This window comes from Camelina sativa, chromosome 16, assembly GCF_030686135.1.
Source record: "Camelina sativa cultivar CO46 ecotype springtype chromosome 16, ASM3068613v1".
Classification (NCBI taxonomy): domain Eukaryota; kingdom Viridiplantae; phylum Streptophyta; class Magnoliopsida; order Brassicales; family Brassicaceae; genus Camelina; species Camelina sativa.
Genome location: NC_141895.1, coordinates 8194943 through 8216683, shown reverse-complemented (window position 1 = coordinate 8216683; position 21741 = coordinate 8194943). Strand labels below are relative to the sequence as shown.

The following is a 21741-nucleotide window of genomic DNA, read 5'->3' as shown; positions in this document are numbered from 1 at the left end:
TTTTTAACAGAAAAACATACAACATAGAAACGTAAGGGTTATTGTGGGTCTTGATCTTATCCCACTGTATTAGAGCATCACTCTTACCCAATGTTCTAAAATACGGTCTAGATGGCCGTATATACGGTGACAATACGGTATACGATGACCTACTGTACCGTTTTTAGGCTAAGCGTTTAACAAATACGGGTTGGTTGAATACGGTTGTTTATACGGCATATATACGGACGACTATACGGTTAGAGTATATACGGTAAGTTTTTTTTTTTTTTTTTTACCTTCAATCAAGCTATAGATCTATAAATTGATAAAAAGCTAAGCTTTATTATCGTTTTCTACTGTTGTGACACTTAGGTTGTTTCTCAAACTTTATTCTATATACAGAGAGTCTTCAGGTTTTCTTTACTCTCCTTCTCTTATTTTGATTATATGATTTTTCTTTTTTGGCTTTATCATCTATCGTCGTTGTCTTGTTGATTAGAGAATTATAATTCTTAATATCGTAAAACTATGTTTGAGTTTGAGTTTTGATATCGTAAAACTCTGTTTTGAAATCGTAAAACAGAGTTTTGATATCGTAAAACTCTGTTTTGGAATCTCACTGCATATTTGTCTTTTGTAATTATTTTCAGAAATTATTCAAGTTCCAATGGATTATTGTATATAAAAGTTGATACTATTGGTTTGACAATTTTATGAGTATTTTTACAAAGATTTTGATATTTATTTTGTTTTTATTATATATATTTAATTATTTATATGTAATATATTCATATCTATATATATTTTTAATAAAATATATTTACCGTATATATTCCGTATATATAGCCGCGTATACGGCTATACGCTAAACGATGGCCCATCGCCCGGCTAGTTCCTAACGTATTTTAGAAGATTGCTTTTACCAATGATTAATAATAGATTGAGATTGTGGGTCTTGATCTTATCCCACTGTATTACAACTATTAGACCATCACTCTTACCAACTATTACAACTATTAGAGCATCACGAACCAATAATCTAGTGTCAAATTGTCATATGTAGATGGGTTTTATATTATTAACATTTAATTGGCTCTTTAGGCTCGATAGAAATTTGGTTTTAGTAAATATATATAAATCATCAAATCAGAAAAATGTAAACATTACAACTGTAACTAGCTAGACTTCAAACTAAAAGCACAAAGTCAAGTTATCTCCTTGGTGACAATAACTATTTAGCGAATTTGGATGCTAATATTATTTATCCAATGATCGATATAAAATATCGTTTCGTTTGTGAATGCAAACAACGGATATAAAATATCTGATATGTGTTTTTAACAAAAAAAAATATATCTGATATGTGTTCATCCCTAATTTTCATAGGCAAAATAATATATGTTTACAGAAATCTCGAGTGTTGATGACGTTGTTGATATGTCTATATTTTGTCTCTCCTTAGCCTATTCTTATCATGCATTTAGCTAGGATAACTCATTGGTTTGCATCGTTTTCTAGTTCTTTCTATACACTTTGCATGACTAGGTAGCTCTTGCATCATCATTGCATACATTGTGCATTTTGGAGTATTTCAGGTATTTAGGAAACGTTGGAAGCCATTCTCGTCCGAGCCATGGTCACCATCTTCGTTTCGTCCGAGCCATGGTCACCACCTCCGTTTCGTCCAAGCCATGGTCACCATCTTCATTTCGTCCAAGCCATGGTCACCATCTTCATTTCGTCCGAGCCATTGTCACCATCTCTGTTTCGTCCGAGCCATTGTCACCATCTCCGTCTCGTCCGAGCCATTGTCACCATCTCCGTTTCGTCCGAGCCATTGTCACCATCTCCGTCTCGTCCGAGCCATTGTCACCATCTCCGTCTCGTCCGAGCCATTGTCACCATCTCCGTTTCGTCCGAGCCATTGTCACCATCTGTGTTCCGTCCGAGCCATCCGTTCGAGCCATCCCACTCGAGTGGGATTTAGCTTTCGACGTCTTCATCAAAGTTATAGGGAATTGAGTTATCTTTCCAACGCCGTTTATTTCAAGTCAATCGGAGGTGTGTTTCAAGAGTTATCATCGTTTTAGTGGATGCGTATACACCATGCTCGAGCCATGCTTCCCCGCCATGCACTCCAGCTTGTTTGATCGAGCCGTGCTTCCCAGCATCCGTCCGAGCCATGCTCCTCAGCCTTCCGTCCGAGCCATGATGACATTACATTCCATTCGACGCACACGGACTCGATCGCACATGTCGGGAAGAAAGACGTTTGGTTTCACACGCTTCAGGAGATTACCGAACCGACGCTTTACCTTGTCGTTTTAAGTTTTAGGGCTTTCCATGTTGGACTACTATATATACATTTTGTTAAGTCTTTGCTGAGACATCTTATCTTTTAATCTCATTTTCGTTCCCAGAAGGTTTCTGAACCTAGCCACCAAGACGTTCTGAGACTTGTATTCCGATATTTTTGAGATTTATTCAGATTTTGCATTTGATTCCTTCTACAAAGTTGTTCATCTTATGTTTATCTATCTTATTATGCTTGATTCAATGATTTCTGTTTTTGCATCCTTGACTATGATTTTCGGATCCGAGTAGTGTGTTAGTTCTTGAGGATGGGATAGATTAGGTGGAGGATCTTAGGATGTAGAGTGTTTAAGCTTTGATTGTATGATTCCCTTCTGGACTAGAGTTAGAATTACTAGTTTCTCTCTGATCAATTGGAACTAGGTTTGAGACATTTCCGCACCCAAAAGGTGTTTGATGAAATGTCTGACCAACTAGTGCCAGAGACTTACGTTCCTAGCCTAAGAGATTAGTTGTCTAGGATGTTTGTTGACGTGAATGAACTTGTTTGTCATGCCTGCTCGACCACGTTTCTCTAGCGAGAGCTAGGTATGGAAGTGGTTGAGTCTGAGTAGCTTTTGCCAAGAGATTGGATTAACTAAGTTGTGATGTTCATTGTTTAGGGATACCTTGCTTGTGGTATGTTAAACACTCCTTAGACTAGGATACTCCACCGACATCAATTACCCCATTCTCAGGACTTCTTTCTTTCTGATTTATATTACATTCCTGGAACTGTTTCGTTTGTTCATGCTTAGAATCGTTTGCGTTTTTATTCACTTTTGCTTCTTGTCATGCATTCTTGTTTCTAGTTTTGTGACTCACTTCCGTTTCGCATTTTGATCATTCTAGGACTGTTAGATAAAAACACTCTTTGAATTGGCTTAACTTGTGACATCTTGATTGCATTTTGAGTGATAGTAAACTTTCCCAACTGGATTGACACCTTAAGTACTACAACTACGTAAGGTTAATTGAACCTGCTAGGAGACACAAAAATCTTAGTATCAATTTGGCGCCGTTGCCATTTGGGATTCTTTTTGCTACATTTAAGATTTCAAGTTTTGCAAGATTAAGTTCCGTTACACTTATCATTCCGAGTACTCACTTTTTTTTGGTTTTCTGCTTATTTGTTTTGCATCTCAGGTTCCTGTTGATTGCAACCTTGCATGCACACCAGATCAAGAGGGCATCAGAATCTCCTTCCTGTGATCGACGAAATCAACCGGTTGCAATGCCCACGACAAGCTCGTCAACCCATTGAGCATCCCGCACACGTCACTATGGAACAACAGCATGAACCACATCAGGGACCGCGAAACATTGGTGTTGGGGATGCACCGAACACTCATACTCAACGTGCTGGAATCGTCCCTCCCGCCGTGCCGAACAACAACTTCGAGATCAAAAGTGGTCTGATCACCATGATCCAAGGAAACAAGTTTCACGGGTTGCCTATGGAGGATCCACTCGACCACTTGGACGAGTTCGACCGTCTTTGTGGTCTCACCAAGATCAACAGCGTTAGTGAGGATGGTTACAAGTTGCGCCTCTTCCCTTTCTCCCTAGGAGACAAGGCTCATCAATGGGAGAAAAACCTTCCCAAGGGATCAATCACGACCTGGGATGGTTGCAAGAAAGCATTCTTGGCCAAGTTTTTCTCCAACTCTAGAACAGCACGCCTCAGGAATGAGATTTCCAGCTTTACTCAAAAGAGCTCAGAATCATTCTGTGAAGCCTGGGAGCGTTTCAAGGGTTACCACAGCCAGTGCCCACACCATGGTTTCAGCAACGAGTCACTGCTGAGCACTCTATACCGTGGTGTACTTCCAAAAATCCGCATGCTGCTTGACACTGCTTCTAACGGTAATTTCTTGAACAAAGACGTTGAGGAAGGATGGCATATGGTTGAGAATCTCGCTCAGTCTGACGGCAACTACAATGAGGATTATGACCGCACAGTTCGCGGCGACGCTGGGTCTGAGGAGAAGTACAAGAGGGACCTTAAGAATGTCAATGACAAGCTTGACCGCCTCTTGCTAAGTCAGCAACATACTGTCCATTTCGTATCTGAGGATGACCCTTTTCAAGTTCAGGATGGGAAGGGTGAGCAGTCTGAAGCAATCAACTACGTCCAGAATCAAGGTGGATACAACAAGGGTTATCACCCCTACAAGACGAACTCCAATTTGTCTTACCGGAGCACCAATGTTGTAAATCCACAAGATCAGGTGTACCCTTCTCAGCAGCAACAACAAGGTCCGCAAAAACCTTTTGTTCATTACAATCAAGGATTTGTGCCTAAGCAACAGTTCCAGCAACAGTTCCAGCAAAGTTCTCACGCTCCTTCCGGACCACCACCAGGATTTTCCCCTCAACAAGTTCAACCTACTCAAGCTCCAGATCAAGAAATGAAGCACATGCTGCAACAACTTCTTCAAGGTCAAGCTAGTAGTTCTCTGGATACAGCTAAGAAATTTGCTGAACTTAGTCAGCGGATGGAATGTTCTTACAATGATCTGAATGTTAAGTTTGAAGCTCTTAACTCCAAGATGAAGTACATGGAAGGCAAGACTGTTTCTACTTCTACCCCAACAACTGGCCAACTACCCGGAAAAGCAGTTCAAAACCCCAAGGACTATGCTACTATCCATGCCATCACCACCCAAGTTGTAGATGTACGGCTCACTGAGGACACTGAGAGTTTAGATGGGGAGGATTTTCTTCAAGATGAAGTTCAGATAAAGGATCCTGTCGAGGTGCTCAAGGATCCAATTGAGTCAGCCAAACAATCTGATCCTGAAGCTACTAAAGAACCCACTGCTCCCAAGGATAAACCTGTGAGATTCATTCCTCCACCATACAAGCCACCTCTACCATTTCCAGTGAGGTTTAAGAAGCAGCTTACTGAGAAGTACAAAGCTCTGTTCGAAAACCAAGTCAAGGAGATTGAACTTAGGATGCCTTTGCTTGATGCATTTGCACTTGTGCCTCAATATCAGAAGTTTTTAACTGACTTGGTAACCGAAAAGACCAAAGAAAAGGAGGAGATAGCTAAAGGAGCTCAAGCTAAGGCTCTGGAAGATGAGAGGGTAGGGCATGACATAGGTGGGGTTATTCATGAATGCAAGGCTGTCATTCAGAAGATGATTATCCCAAAGAAGCTAAAGGACCCTGGTTCTTTCACCTTGCCTTGTTCTCTAGGTCCATTGGCCTTCAAAAAGTGCCTATGTGATCTTGGTGCTTCAGTAAGCCTCATGCCACTGTCTGTAGCTTAGAGGCTAGGATTCAACGAAAACAAGTCATGCAACCTCCGCTTAATATTGGCTGATAGGACTACTAGATTGCCTCATGGTCTATTAGAGAACCTGCCCATCAAAATTGGACAAGCTGAGATTCCTACTGACTTTGTGGTGCTGGGAATGGATGAAGAGCCTAAAGATCCACTAATCCTAGGAAGACCTTTCTTAGCTACAGTTGGCGCAGTCATTGATGTCAAGAAGGGGATGATTGATCTCAATCTGGGTAAAAACTTCAAGATGAAGTTTGATATCAGGGATTCTAGGAAGAAACCAACTATTGATGGACATACCTTTGTGATTGAAGAGAAAGATCAGAAATCTGGGTTTGACATCTTTGAGGATGTGAATGAGGCAGAAACTGAGGTTTTGGTAACCAAAGAGAAAACTCAAAGTGTCACTCGATCATTCTCCAACTCGAGTGCAGTCGTTACCCTCCCTAAGCGTCAACACCTGCTTCCTAAACCTCACCAACCGCAAGAGTCACGTCCCCCCGCTCTTAACAGTTTGTATGAACTACAAAATACTCAGATTCTAAGGGATTCAGTGAAAGAGTTAACAGCTATGGTGAAGAAGATGAGTGGGAAAATCAAGAAGCTCCAAGGTACAATGAGAAGTTCTCCTCCAAGGAAATTAAAGAAGAGGTATGGGATAATGAAGAAGAGGTGTTGCAGAGTTCAACCACCACTGTGCGTTCTCAACCATCATCGACTCGAACAAAGTTCAACCGACGGCGTGGAATCAGACTCGACCCATCCTGAGAGGTTCATCACTCTGCACTCGCTCGAGCCATGCCTTCGCTGTCACGCTCGAGCCAATCTCACTCCGCACACGCTCCAACTACCACACTCGAGCCACTCAAGCCAACACCCGATCGAGCCCCTCTCTCGAGCCACACACAAAGTCTCTAGCGAGCCAACTCGTCAGAGAACAATCTCTCCGGTTCCGTCCCTAGCACGTCAATCTTCATATGTGTCACGGGAGCGTCCGCCTTCACCCGCTCCTTCACGCCACTCATCACATGAGTCCAGGGAGAGAAGGAGACACGGTTCACGAGGTTCTAGAGCCTCTTCTAGTCACCGATCAGCGCGTTGTTCTGCAGCTCGAGATGAGCATGAGGTTGAGGTTGAGCGGCAAGTTGAAGCTCAAGGTGATCATCAGGGCACGCAAGCGGTTGAGCAGCAAGTCGACCAACCAGCTGATGTCACATCCGCGGATCCCGAACAAGGCGAAGGACAGAGTCAGTTTCACGCTCCTCCTTGGGCGAACACGGACTCCTTCTTCTACTACTGAGGTACTCCGACCTTTCCTTTGTACATACCATTTCATTCCTGCATTGTTTCTGTTGTGATTCTTAAATCCTCCTGCAAATTTTTCTTACACAGGAGACAGTGTAATTTAAGTTTGGGGGAGGGTTTGAGATGATGTATCTAATGTCGTGTTTTGTGATTCTTATTTCAAATTTTTGCATCATATCATTTTTGAGTCTGCATCCATCTATTTGCATAGAAAAACCATAAAAAATTTGAAATTTTTTTGAAAATTTCCACAAAAACAGAGTGTTTATGTAGTTTGCAATTGCATATTAGGATTGAGTCTAGGTTTACTCATATAGGGTTGTTGCATTTAGCATAGGGGTTGATGATGATTGTAACCTTGTTAGCATGCTGGATTCAATAGGATAGGATCAAGGCCCTTGTTCTTAGTTCTTTGATGCTTGTTGATTGAACCTGAAAAGTTAAGATTGAAGCATGTTTTGAATTGATATCATTCCCTATCTACTTGAACCTAATCCTGACTTGCAATTATCCTGTTATGCATTGAAGTTGAACTCATGGATACCATATACATACTTGGATTGTCTTTCACATTTTTACCACCCTTGTCAATCCAAGTAGCTGATTCCCATCTTTGGAACAGTTCCCCGCACCCTTAACCAACCGTTCTTTCAAGCCAATTGTATTCTTGAGTGTCAGGCCTTTTTCCGAGTTGAGCTTGTTAGAAAGTGTTAGGTTCTAACCGACAAGAGTAGGATCCTGTGTAGTTCTAGTTCGCGTTATCCGGACTAGTAGGACTAGGTGAGAACTCAAATTTTGGGTACTGGGTATGGATTTGTGCAGAAGAGTGAAGTGTAAAAAGAAAGTAAAGGGTAGAAAATCTTTAGGAGGAGGATGGGTTTTCAAGGTTTACAAGTCTAGTAAAGGATTTGGGTTGAGCAAAATAATGAGTTATTGGTTCTGGGCATAAAACGAAAAGATTAGACAAAGAAAAGAAAGTAAAATGTTTAAGATGTCTAGATTCCTTAGAAAAAAAAAGAAAAAGAACCTTACTGATAATAAAGATTTCCCAATCCGCTAGAATGATAAGAAGTGAACTCCTCCGAAGACCAAGTGTAAAGAATGAAAGAATGGGTTTGAGACAATGTTTGTTGAAGGGTATAACCAACTTTGGTTTGGAACGTTCTTTGGGTAGACAGGGCGCTGCTCTTGTATGTATCAGTTGGTTTCAACCTTTAGCCTTCTCTTAAGCTCAACTCATTTTCGTGAGAGAACCTTGTCCTGTATTGATGAAACCACTCGAGAAGGAGACCGTCTAAGTCTCTAACCTTTCACCCTAGCCAAATGAGTTCAACGACATTGCTTAGCTTGATTCACGGTTCTCTGTTAATGAATGTTAAAGGGAATGATTGATAGGATTGCATGTGTAGAAAAAAAGTATATAGAGTTCCTTCACCATGCATCATAGAACTAAAAACAAGGACCTTGATTCTAACTATTTTATTTAGCATGTTTTAGGTTCTGAGACCCCATCTTCACACCTCTTCTCCATACTCTATTCTTGATTGTTTGCTTGAGGGCAAGCAAAGAGTAAGTTTGGGGGAGTTGATATGTCTATATTTTGTCTCTCCTTAGCCTATTCTTATCATGCATTTAGCTAGGATAACTCATTGGTTTGCATCGTTTTCTAGTTCTTTCTATACACTTTGCATGACTAGGTAGCTCTTGCATCATCATTGCATACATTGTGCATTTTGGAGTATTTCAGGTATTTAGGAAACGTTGGAAGCCATTCTCGTCCGAGCCATGGTCACCATCTTCGTTTCGTCCGAGCCATGGTCACCACCTCCGTTTCGTCCAAGCCATGGTCACCATCTTCATTTCGTCCAAGCCATGGTCACCATCTTCATTTCGTCCGAGCCATTGTCACCATCTCTGTTTCGTCCGAGCCATTGTCACCATCTCCGTCTCGTCCGAGCCATTGTCACCATCTCCGTTTCGTCCGAGCCATTGTCACCATCTCCGTCTCGTCCGAGCCATTGTCACCATCTCCGTCTCGTCCGAGCCATTGTCACCATCTCCGTTTCGTCCGAGCCATTGTCACCATCTGTGTTCCGTCCGAGCCATCCGTTCGAGCCATCCCACTCGAGTGGGATTTAGCTTTCGACGTCTTCATCAAAGTTATAGGGAATTGAGTTATCTTTCCAACGCCGTTTATTTCAAGTCAATCGGAGGTGTGTTTCAAGAGTTATCATCGTTTTAGTGGATGCGTATACACCATGCTCGAGCCATGCTTCCCCGCCATGCACTCCAGCTTGTTTGATCGAGCCGTGCTTCCCAGCATCCGTCCGAGCCATGCTCCTCAGCCTTCCGTCCGAGCCATGATGACATTACATTCCATTCGACGCACACGGACTCGATCGCACATGTCGGGAAGAAAGACGTTTGGTTTCACACGCTTCAGGAGATTACCGAACCGACGCTTTACCTTGTCGTTTTAAGTTTTAGGGCTTTCCATGTTGGACTACTATATATACATTTTGTTAAGTCTTTGCTGAGACATCTTATCTTTTAATCTCATTTTCGTTCCCAGAAGGTTTCTGAACCTAGCCACCAAGACGTTCTGAGACTTGTATTCCGATATTTTTGAGATTTATTCAGATTTTGCATTTGATTCCTTCTACAAAGTTGTTCATCTTATGTTTATCTATCTTATTATGCTTGATTCAATGATTTCTGTTTTTGCATCCTTGACTATGATTTTCGGATCCGAGTAGTGTGTTAGTTCTTGAGGATGGGATAGATTAGGTGGAGGATCTTAGGATGTAGAGTGTTTAAGCTTTGATTGTATGATTCCCTTCTGGACTAGAGTTAGAATTACTAGTTTCTCTCTGATCAATTGGAACTAGGTTTGAGACATTTCCGCACCCAAAAGGTGTTTGATGAAATGTCTGACCAACTAGTGCCAGAGACTTACGTTCCTAGCCTAAGAGATTAGTTGTCTAGGATGTTTGTTGACGTGAATGAACTTGTTTGTCATGCCTGCTCGACCACGTTTCTCTAGCGAGAGCTAGGTATGGAAGTGGTTGAGTCTGAGTAGCTTTTGCCAAGAGATTGGATTAACTAAGTTGTGATGTTCATTGTTTAGGGATACCTTGCTTGTGGTATGTTAAACACTCCTTAGACTAGGATACTCCACCGACATCAATTACCCCATTCTCAGGACTTCTTTCTTTCTGATTTATATTACATTCCTGGAACTGTTTCGTTTGTTCATGCTTAGAATCGTTTGCGTTTTTATTCACTTTTGCTTCTTGTCATGCATTCTTGTTTCTAGTTTTGTGACTCACTTCCGTTTCGCATTTTGATCATTCTAGGACTGTTAGATAAAAACACTCTTTGAATTGGCTTAACTTGTGACATCTTGATTGCATTTTGAGTGATAGTAAACTTTCCCAACTGGATTGACACCTTAAGTACTACAACTACGTAAGGTTAATTGAACCTGCTAGGAGACACAAAAATCTTAGTATCAGTTGTAAAATTAAAGAGATGCAGGAAGAACAGGCTGGCGTGGAAACTTAGAGAAAAAATGTTATAGAGTTTAAACACAACTTTTTATCAGTACATATATATATATATATATATATATATATATATATATATAATAAGTATTCATGTTTTATAAGTTTCAATTCTATATACCAATTAAATATAAGTGAACTCTAAATCTAAGTAATATATATATATATACTAGATGAGGACCCGTCCGATGTGCGGATTTAAAGTTTTATAAATGAAATTAAATTTATTAAAATTTGTTGTATGTTATATATAAATTTTATTTTTGTTATAATACACTGATTTATATCCAATTACAAATCTTTATGTATGTTACTATTAAAAGTATATTTTTTATACCTAAATGTACTGTTGTATGTTACAAAAACATTCTTTATCACTATCCTACTGTCTATATAAACACATTAAACCAAGTATATTACTTTCACTTCTGCATAGTCTTTTAATTACTAAAATTGTTTGCTCAAAAAACATTTTGAATAAAAAATATATATTACATAATATACTAATCAATGATGTATAATCACAATAATGTATGACCACCATGGAGAAAACATTGGCTTCGCCTCCATCCCTTATGGAGAGAACCTTGCGTCCAACTCCACCATGGAGAGAACTTTGGCTCCGCCTTTCTCCCTTGGAAAGATAACCTTGCGTCCAATCTCCTCCACCTTCCTCCCTTGCGGAGATAACTTTGTGTCTAACCTTCTATATCATAGGGAGAACCTCGGCTCTGCCCTCCTCCTATGTGGAGAAAATATCTTCACGTCTTTTTGTTTGTTCTGACAACCAATGAAAGTAAAAACAATTTTCTAACTTCACAAAAAAATCTTTTGATAGTAACTAATGTTAAATTTCCCAATGTATTCGTGATAGTAACTATGCCAAAGTGAAAGTAAAATAGTTGGCTTAATGTGTTTATAGATAACATAATATACTAATCAATGATGTATCATCACAATAATGTATGACCGCCATGGAAAAAACCTCGTCTCCGTCCTCTCCCTTATGGAGAGAACCTTGGCTCCGTCTTCCTCCCTTAAGGAGATAGATAATCTTGCGTCCAACCTCCTCTGTTGGGTAGATAACCTTGTGTCCAACCTTCTCCACCATAGAGATAACCTCGGCTCTGCCCTCATCTTGTGTGGAGAGATAATGTTCACGTCTTTTTGCTATCTCAAAATAGCTTGCTCCGACGACCAATAAACGTCAAAACCTTTTTCAATCGTCACAAAATCTTTTGATAGTAACTAATGCTAAATTTCTCAATGTATTCGTGGAAGTGTCTTTGACACATCATGATGTGGCCTCTGTCTCTGTAACGCTTCACCCGCCACATTGTTTAGTGAGCCCATGTCTACTCTCAGTCCATAGGCCCACCTTCCCAAGTGGGCCCTAGATCTATTCCCGGCTTGTGGACCAACCCATATTTGATGGCCGGTTTGTTACGTCTGGAAGTCTTTAAAAACTTGATTGCCGACCTTACAAATCAACAAATGATATTTTCTTGTGTTTTGTCCTCACTTGCACAATTTTGACAATGACTTCTAGAAAGGTCACCCATCATGAAGATCTATCAAGACCCTTGACTGAAAAAATAAGTGCATTTTGGTGACGTATGTGGCTAAATCAATTATTTTAAACATTTCCGCAAACCAGGGTGTCAGAATCTTTGAGCTCCTATAGATCTATCAACAACGATTTATTTTTTTCCAATATATCTATCTATGTTTGTTGTAAGCTTGTGTTTGATTAGCCTATTTTATCAATTCATTAGGTTGATGAGCTTCTATTCGTTATCTCCTTTTGGGATTGAATGAATAATGATAACAATTATTTTTACAAAAAAAGAAGGGTTTATGACCAACGAATCAAGGTTGAGAAATTGAAAGAAAATTAATTTGGCATAATTAAAGAAACAATAGAAAATTATAAGCATGTTAATATATGAATCCCAAATCATTCAAAAATTAAAATATAAATTAAAACAATCTAAAAATACTATAATAAATTTTAAAATACAGTATTAGAAAAGATGCCTCATATATTAATCTTTTTTTTTGGCCAACTTAATAATCTTACCTATTCCCAACTGAAAAAAAGAGAAAGTAGTAGAAAATTTTGGCTTAAGAAAATAAGAAAAATTTACTTTCCCATTAAAATATATTCTCAATTAAACAAAGTTGAAAGCAATGTTTTTTAATAAATTATTTAAATATGAGGCGATCTTTGATTATATAGAAGTGAGTACAAAATTTATAATTAATAATTAAAAGTATATTTTCCTTAATCCTTTTTCTATTTTTTTATAATTAATCACTTAAAATTAAAAATAAGGCAATTGACAAAAATAGTAAATAATATTATAATTTCGAATTTTATGAAATATATATAATATCCTTAATTACAATTATTTAAAAAACTTTGTTTTTTTCTAAATTCTGAAATTTTTTATAATTATCTTTTTACTTTATTAATATTTTTTAAAACAAAATATTTTCTTTTTGTTTTAATCAAATTTTTCCTATTAAATATTTACATATGTCAAAATCTCAAATTGATAAATTGACACATGTCAAAATCTTGTTAATGACTAAGTTTCAAAATTCAACTTTATATAATAAGAAATATATATATATATATATATATATATATATATATATGGGGTGAAAAAATGAGGTCTTATTCTTACAACAATAAATCAATATTTGACAATGTAAATGAGGATCTTAATAATTAAAGTATTGTGTCCCAATAATGACAATATTAATAATGAAAATATTGTTGCAGTTCGGATATCTTCATGTGCTTATATTTATTATTGTTTAATAATCCCATATTTAAAGTTAAAGCATTGTTTGGTTATTTTATATACTAAAATTATTTTTTAAAACTATTCTTTTCCCATGCAAGAGGATAAACTCTACAGTTATTATTCTAAAATATCACAGTTTCTAATAATATGAATTAAATTTTTTTTTTTTAGTTTCTAATAATTTCAAAACACAAAAAAAAGGGTTAAGCTAAAGAAAAATATGAGAAAATAAGAAAAGGAAACAGCAGAAAAGAAAAGCTCAAAGAGAGAGATTAAGGAGAGTACCCCTACGCCGACTAAAATAATCTTATATAAGAACTCCCTCTGGATACACATGTTCTTAGCCCACGTGAGAAGGTTCTGAAAACCCTGCGAATTTTCAAAATTGTGTTCGAAGAGCTGGCTCGGGACAAGGCTGCAAGACGAGGCAAATCAACTGCCACGACTAGTGTTCATCATAAGACAAGGGATGTTCTCTTGGAGTCGGGGAAGCAAGTCAATGGTACAAAAATGATTGGACAAGTGCCCGGAGTCCATGTTGGGGATGAGTTTCAGTATAAAACGGAAATCAGTCTTGTTGGTCTTCATTTGAGCATTGTTCGTGGAATCGATTACATGCATAAAAGAGATGATGTTTTAGCTACGAGCATTGTGGCATCCGAAGGTAGCGGTTACTGTGATAGATTTGACTTCGATGTCCTCATATACTCTGGCGAAGGAGGTAATGGTATCCGCAAGAGTCAAAAAATACTTCACGACCAGAAAATGGTTAGGGGAAATTTGGCTCTAGTCAACAGCATGAGGTTAAAATCTCCAGTGAGGGTCATACGTGGGTTGAAGAGATCGGACTATAGAGGAAAGCATTATGTCTATGATGGTCTGTACGTGGTTCAAGATTATTGGGAAGAGAATGGACCAGGAGGTAATGTTATTTTCAAGTTCAAGCTTTGTAGATGTCCAGGTCAACCTTCTGTGGACTGGAAACATTACTTTTAGTCCCGAAAAATGTGTATTGTGACCAAAAATTATATTTTATTGTGATAACTTTAAGTGTAGTTATAAAATAAAAAAACACACATCACTTTCTCAGCAAGTAACTAACTATACAGGAGAACCTTTTGAAACAGAGTCTTTCAAGTAATAAACAACACAAACTCACGTACGTTTTTCAGATTAAGAGTGATGGATTCATTCACACGTTTCTTTTGTTTGCATCCCACTATAATCAAAGCTCTTAAGTCATGATGAGATACATCATATATACTTATATATCATTGCTGTGTAGACCATTGGCTCTTTAGGCTCAAAAAGAATTTGGGTTATAATTAGCAACTTTAAATGAATCATGCATCAAATTAGAAACATGTAACAATATTACAACTTTAATTAAACTTCAAAATAAAACCACAAAATCTAGTTATAATCTCCTTTGTGACAAGAAGTATTAAAAAAATATGTTGATGCTTCTTATATTTATCCAATGACAATTACACTAGTTTCGTTTCTGAATACAAATAATGATGGTGGATATAAAATTTTCGATATGTGCTCATCCCTCATACCAGTGGCAAAATACATTATGTGTCCAAAGAAATTTTGAGGGTTGGTGATGTTGTAAAACTGAAAAATAGGATTTACACCTCCTTGTATTATTATATGAGATTAGGATCAGGTGTGTCATGCTAAAATCAGAAAGTAACTATTTTATATGCTAAAATTTTTATTATATTGTTTTCATTTATTTTTTTCACATATTTGAAAATTTTTATTCCAATTTGGAATGATTTTATTTCATTTTAGAAATTTTGACCAATTGATTATCTTAATAATTCTTATTTGACTTAAAGTTATTTTCTTACAATGTTTATGAATAATACTATGAATTAGTGGATGCCCATTATATGGCCCATTAGTAGATTGTAGATGACTTGGTCTCTAACATAAACTCTAATATTATATTTCTATATATGTTGTATCTTATGGAATAGATAACAACAAGAGAACAATTCCTTAAAACTCTTGTTTCTAACACCATGCAAATTTTTAACTTCTTTGATCATTTTCTTTTTTGGATAATAAATATTTTTTGAAAATTGTAAAAAAAAATATTTAACATTAACTGAAAATTTAATAATCATAAGAAACTAAAAATTTGATATATTACATGCTTATTCAAGAATAATACCTCTTTACCAGTTTCCTTGGAAAACATATAATTCTGCTTTTATTCATTTAGATAAACAAACTTGCAATTATGAAATAGATCGATCAGTTAATTTTTTTAAAAAATAAAAAGAGAACTTACTCTCGAAATCACTGCTATGATTTTGATGGAGATATGTACAAAACAGAAGCTAAAAATAAAAATAATCAAACTCTAAAAAGTAGAAGATAAAGATCAATCCTAAATAATTTGGTGACTTAAATAAGATCTGAGAATAGGGAGGCTGATCCAAAAACTAATGATGCGGATCCCTTAAGCCACAAATCCGTTTTTCTTTTAATACTCACAGAAGCCATGACTCGAATTATATTGAAAATGTGTGGATTCTCTAAGAGTAATGGATATAATTTTAATTTTTTTTGATTCTTTTCTCTAATATACTCTTCTCAAATTTAATTAATCATCAGTGAGCTGCAATTTTTGTAGTAACTTACAATATTTTAGACATTTTTTTGTTTTATACTTTTTCTTTTAATTATAAGATGGTACGGCAATGTAAACGAGGATCTTAATAAATAAAATTATTGTGTCACGAACTATACATTTTATTGCCATTCAGATATCTTTACGTACTTATATCTACTATTGTTAAATAATTTAAATTTGAATCCTATATACATATTAATGTCATATTAAGTTAAATAAGTTTTTTGTTATTTATTTTTACATTAAATTTAGAGGTTTTTTTTATGTGTATATAAGTTTTTTAACATAAATTATATATATGAATTAATAATGATTTTATAATAATTTATAAAATAGAAAAATCATTAATTTAATAATACGAAACCAAAACACATAAGGAAAAGAAAGAGTCCTACGCCGACTATATAAGTTATAAGATCGGGAAGAACCACAAGATCATCTCAGCAAGTAAGCAAAACTCACAATTCCAAGTCTCTAACACTCGTCTAGGTCCTTGTCTTGCCCTAATTCCAAAAACAAGAATGTTTCCAGAAGTCACGGTTGATATTGACGTCTTCCCGTGTCCCTCCGAGTCTGCATCGACAACAGTGGAGATAGATCTCAAGCGTGAGAGAGATGATGGTCCTCCGTTCCCAGACACTCACCTGATCTTAAACAACGTGGTTAGCTTTGATCCCCACAAGATCCAAGATGTTCTCCATTCAACTTTCCAAGACAATCTCTTATGCAGTCGCCTCTGTACCGAGATTGCTTTTGCGTCCCAGCGAGTTCCAGCACCGTTTAACATGTACCTTCACGTCACACAGAGATTCATTGGAGCATCTTCTCCTCTTCCTACTCAAGACAATGAGACATGTGCTATTTGTTTGGAGGATATATAAGAGGAGGTACAGAACTTTCAGCAGATGGCGTATTGTCCCCATGAGTTTCATGATTACTGTATCTACAGGTGGTTAAGTAAGAGTAATTCTTTCCCTGTCTGCCACACTGTTCTTCTTCTTGAAGATGATTTTGACGACAATCCCTACTCCGAAACAGAGTCATGAAGATTTATTTTGTAGGGTTTTCAGATTTAGAAAGATGGCTTCATTCACACGTTTCTTTTGTGTGCAGCCCACGTGTACTCCTATAAACCCTTTCACTTCTTCTTTTGCAATAGATTAATTCGATTTATTGGATTTTCTTGAGATAATAGTCCCGAATAATAATTTCTACCTTTGGTATTGTTTTGCATGTAGACAACTAATTAGGTTATATATGGTATAATTTCTCATCCTAATAAACTAGAAAACCCTTGTACCACTTGAGGAGATTTTATTAAGCCTAATTTCTAGGTTTTTGGTACGTGTATATGATACGATGTACTTTTAAGTCTGTTTCCATAAGTCCACGGAGAGATGACATGAAAGGCAAAAACCAGAGAGTCCACAAAACGGTCTCTGTAATAAAAGTTGAAAATTTTCTTGTGACTTCCCTGTATAAGTATAGAGAGAAAATTTATGTCCAAGAGTTAAAGAATTCAATTTTGGCCTTTTATATCGACCAAGAACTAGTTAAATACAAAACATCAAACAAATGTGGCGATGACAAGTTGAAAATAATTAGTTTTATATGTATCATTTTTTTTAAAACATCATTTATTATTTTCAACAAAATGAGAAAGCCACTTTTTCAAAAAAAAAAATTCTAATTGTTTGTAACATGATTTTCTACTTTTTATTTTCATAAACTGCTTAAAACTTGATTAAATATCTATTAATAAAGGTTGTTTATAATTAGTGATAATGAGAATTTACAAATAAAGGTATAGATGAACAAATTTTTTAAAAAATATTGTTTATTTTTAACTTTTCAGAAAAATATAAAGCTGGAATTTATGCGGCTTGGAAGAGCTTATCCGGTCCCTAACATAAGTCTTTTTTTTTTTAATACTCTATTGGCTGCGAGTAGAAATGTGCACCAAAGTGTTTTAGAGTAGACTTTCCCCCCAAAAAAAGACCATCATATTATCTGTCCGGAGTTTGGAATGTTTTCTGACTAATGTTAGAAAGTAGTCAGGCGACTACCAAATAAACCAACAAGGCCTTAGCCTAATTGATAAATTTTCTCAACAAATATGATTTTTGTTCCAAACTTTCTCCAATTTTTCCCTACAAGAGAATTCAATAGGGGAAAATAATTATTTTCTCTCAAATAGAAAGATGGTTTAGTTCATATAAACGTGAAGTGGAAAAGAAACAGGTAAACAACTAAGGAAGTGGGGTGCCTACATCTCGGCAACCACATAGACATCCTATTATTATTAAGCCATTTAGAAAAGTAATGGGCATGGAAAGACTTGTACATGTTTTCATTAGAAGGTCATCACAAATTAGGGCAACAAGTAACGAAAAATCTCCCAATATAACTTGAACGATGTCTCTGTCTCTTCCAAACAATGATTCTTCTCTTCCCTCGTCCACAACTGCCCATTCAACATAAAATTTGCTTTACGGTTAAAAGGCACCAAAACTTAATTTTCTCTCATATTAATGTTTTTTTTTTGTGGTAAGTTAATTATCATCTATTTGAATAAATCGACATTTTTCACGTTATTCTTGACTGCTAAAAACTAATTAATGCACATTTTAACCAAATAAAAAAATAAAAATTTCACATTATTGTTATGTTCTATATACCTCAGCAACTTTGTTCACCTCTTGACCCACGTTCTGCAACAATCCGGGAAGCTGGCCGTTATAGTTGTAGAACTCGAGTTCTTTATTGTTGAGTATCTTCTGAGACACCTGAAAAAACTTGTAAATTTTTATGAAAAAAAAATTCCCAAGTGACTTTTTTGAAATTATCACTACAAGAAATTTGGTCATTGGTCAACGATATGCCAGGTCCAGCTACAATAATTTCCAAGTGGTTATTTAGAGATTATATATAGTTAGTTATGTTCTTTAATACCTTTGTCCCAATCATTCGACCACCGGCGCTATGTGCAAAGTTGATGTTGTAGAAGTGGCAGATTAATGCTGGATGATCCTTCTGATCTGCTATATTCTTTAAATACTGAGAATATGCTTTACCACGAACCATTGGCTCAGGAATCTTATGACCTTGTTCCTTGAACCACTCCAAATCCCTTCTCAAATTCTCTGCCCTTTCTAATCCCGTGTTTTTGAGCCCGACATCTACACAAGAGAAAAAAGGACCAAATTTTCTTGACAATGTTTACATGAAACAAACATACCTTTTGCATACTATAGTGTCTATTTTTAATGCTTAGCCATGACTTCCGTCATACGCAAATTTAGGTTTTATTTAAGAAAACTAAATTGACTGATATGTTATACGTACGTAAGGTAATACAAAATTTCATTACGTACCATGTTAAGAAAAAAAGTAAAATTATTATAGTTGAATACCAAAAAATATGTCTTCAAGACTTCAACTATACTAATTTTAATTATTATAATTCTGTAATCATAGAAGATATATAAACAAATTTTATTCCTCAAATAGCTACACCTCATTTTTAAGGTTTCTTTCTCTGATTCTCAGCGGCGGACCTAGAAATATTTTTACCAGGTCAAATAATTTAACTAATAAAAAAAAGACTAATATAGTTTGTATCATATAATCTTTTTTTTTTTTTTTTTGCGATGACATGTATATTATGAAGATAATTCAACAATTTTAAGAAAATTATATAAACATTCTTAATCATAATAAAAATATGCAAATAATTTTAACCACAATCATGAGTTAAATGCTTTCCAAAAAAAATCATGAGTTAAATTATTTATTTGACTAATATATTATATATTTTCTCATATGATGGATGTAGGCTTAGTAAAATTATTTTCTGCAAAATTTACAAAACGACTCATGAAAGGAACACAGATAATACTGTTTTTATTTTTCATGAAACGAACTCTGTTTTAAACTCTAAAACCAAAAAAATACAATAAATAATACACATATGATACTTCAATTAAGAGAAACGTGTCATGAGTTATTTGCATGAAATAAACTACTCCCTCCGTTGCAAAATATATGATGTTTTAGTTAAAACACACATATTAAGGAAGAATTATTTTTACAAAGCCTAACTAATCATAAACAAGATTGCATAATTAATATAAGATATAAAATTAATCAAAAAGTTGCATAGAAAATTGCATCCTATATTATGAAACAAAAATATTACTCTAAACATCCTGTATTATGAAACGGATGGAGTATTTTTTTCAAAGAAAATAAAGGTTTTTCTTTAATTAAACATCATCCTTCTAAAGACCACAATATTAAGGGGTCAACACAAACAAATTTGCTAAAGACTCATTTTTTTCAGTGGCTAAATATTTTTAAAAAAATTTAAGGGGTTCAGTTGCACCCCCTAGTTTGTACGTAGGTCCGCCGATTTCATTCGGCTCCTACTATTATATAGGGAATAAGGTTTGTAGTTCTGACCTAGCATGACTGTGATCACTCGGACATTAATTGAAGACTGTTATATAAGTGCATATGATCCAATCCAAGAAGAAGGAACTGACGCTAAACATTTCAAAATCATGGTTTGAAAATCATATCACACAAATCACTTAAAATGTCAACTTGAATACATTCTCCCAAGTTTTGTCGAATTTTTGTGTGTAAATCAAGTCCCAAACATTTCTCAAAAGTCAAAACTTTTTCCTCCTAATAATTAAAACTTAGGAGAAGATTAAATCAGATCTAGTAGACAGAACTCATTTCAAGAAATCATCTGTAAACCTCACCCAATTCATAATCATAACAAGAAAAAGCATATGGAAAAATAAGGATGAGAAACTCACAAGCTGGGACAGTAGATTCGTGAATAATCTCTTCAAGCGTGTCGAATACAAGCTTACTGTCGACCAGAAACTTCAAGTAGCCTTCGATTGTGAAATTCCATGTCGATACAGGACCATTGAACTCCTTTTTTCCTTCATTTGCATGTTCTCTCGGATGCATTTTCATTACCACGAACTTCATCTCCTCCACAAACCCCTTCGGTTCTCCAGGATACCTTTTCGTTGGCTTCTCCTCCGCTGCCTCCATAGCATTCACCACCAAATTCCGATCTTTGTTTGCTCTTCGGACAAGATGGCGACGAGGAGCGGCTTTTGTTAGGGGGTACCTTACCGTCACAGTCTTAGCTCTTAGACTGACGTGGATTTCACAGTCGAGTCTTCTGCTTGTGGGAAAGCAGCTTGAGGCATTGATTCTTGCTGTAGCCATGAATATGCAAAATACACAGACAAACTGAGATCTGTAATCAGGGTTTGTAAGAGAAAGACTAAGGAAGTGTGTATATATATATATATATATATATAGTCGTACATTTAGTCTTGATTTTAATATTAAGTGTATGTAGTCTTGCATTAAGTCTTTAATTTAAAGACTTTATACGTATCTAGTCAACGGCTTAATTACGACAAAAGACAGCTTCGTAAGATGGTTTCAGACAATATACCGCCGCTGCACCAGTTGACAAAATAATAGAGAACTGGGTCTTACGTACAAAGCACGTGAAATATTATTAGAAAACAAGGCCAGAATAAAGACTAAAATGAATATATATGAAATTTATGTTTTTAAAAAATAATAATAATTGAATAATCATTGATAGAGAGAATAACTAAAGACTAGCAAGAGTAAAAGAATTACCAAAAAAGTGAACAACATTGTAATTCTTTTAAATGAACAAGAGTAAAAGAATTATGTACTTAACACGTTAAATATTATTTTGTAAAAATACAAAACCAGAAT

General features: G+C 36.0%; 2 protein-coding genes, 1 non-coding gene and 1 pseudogene across 3 annotated transcripts; 2 read left to right on the top strand and 2 right to left on the bottom strand.

Moving 5' to 3' along the window:
- Positions 1–4013: 4013 nt before the first annotated feature.
- On the bottom strand, positions 4014–4120 carry LOC147925284 (small nucleolar RNA R71). Its single transcript, XR_015585499.1, has one exon. It is a non-coding gene; the product is annotated as a small nucleolar RNA R71 (small nucleolar RNA).
- Positions 4121–6287: 2167 nt separating this feature from the next.
- LOC104753496 (YDG domain-containing protein At5g47160-like) lies at positions 6288–14303 on the top strand. Its single transcript, XM_087492556.1, has 2 exons — positions 6288–6873; positions 13624–14303. The coding sequence occupies exons 1-2, from the start codon at positions 6288–6290 to the stop codon at positions 14301–14303; spliced, it is 1266 nt and encodes a 421-aa protein (XP_087348682.1).
- A 2175-nt stretch (positions 14304–16478) lies between these two features.
- On the top strand, positions 16479–17003 carry LOC147925283 (uncharacterized; annotated as a pseudogene).
- Positions 17004–18123: 1120 nt separating this feature from the next.
- On the bottom strand, positions 18124–21306 carry LOC104750204 (heme oxygenase 4, chloroplastic-like). The gene is made up of 4 exons (XM_010471965.3): positions 20784–21306; positions 18910–19136; positions 18636–18743; positions 18124–18421 (listed from the first exon to the last, which is right to left on the bottom strand). Exons 1-4 carry the CDS (start codon positions 21208–21210, stop codon positions 18329–18331), a joined length of 855 nt encoding a protein of 284 aa, XP_010470267.1. The 5' UTR covers positions 21211–21306; the 3' UTR covers positions 18124–18328.
- Positions 21307–21741: the final 435 nt, after the last annotated feature.

Bases quoted from the DNA above. Each gene is read 5' to 3' on its own strand.
- LOC104750204 (XM_010471965.3), bottom strand. From the start codon at position 21,210: ATGGCTACAGCAAGAATCAATGCCTCAAGCTGCTTTCCCACAAGCAGA. The intron at 19,137-20,783 runs GTGAGTTTCTCA...TCTCTTGTGTAG, and splicing joins CGAATCTACTGTCCCAGCTT to ATGTCGGGCTCAAAAACACG. The intron at 18,422-18,635 runs GTATATAGAACA...TTGAATGGGCAG, and splicing joins AGGTGAACAAAGTTGCTGAG to TTGTGGACGAGGGAAGAGAA.
- LOC104753496 (XM_087492556.1), top strand. From the start codon at position 6,288: ATGAAGAAGAGGTGTTGCAGAGTTCAACCACCACTGTGCGTTCTCAAC. The intron at 6,874-13,623 runs GTCAGTTTCACG...ATCTTATATAAG, and splicing joins CGAACAAGGCGAAGGACAGA to AACTCCCTCTGGATACACAT.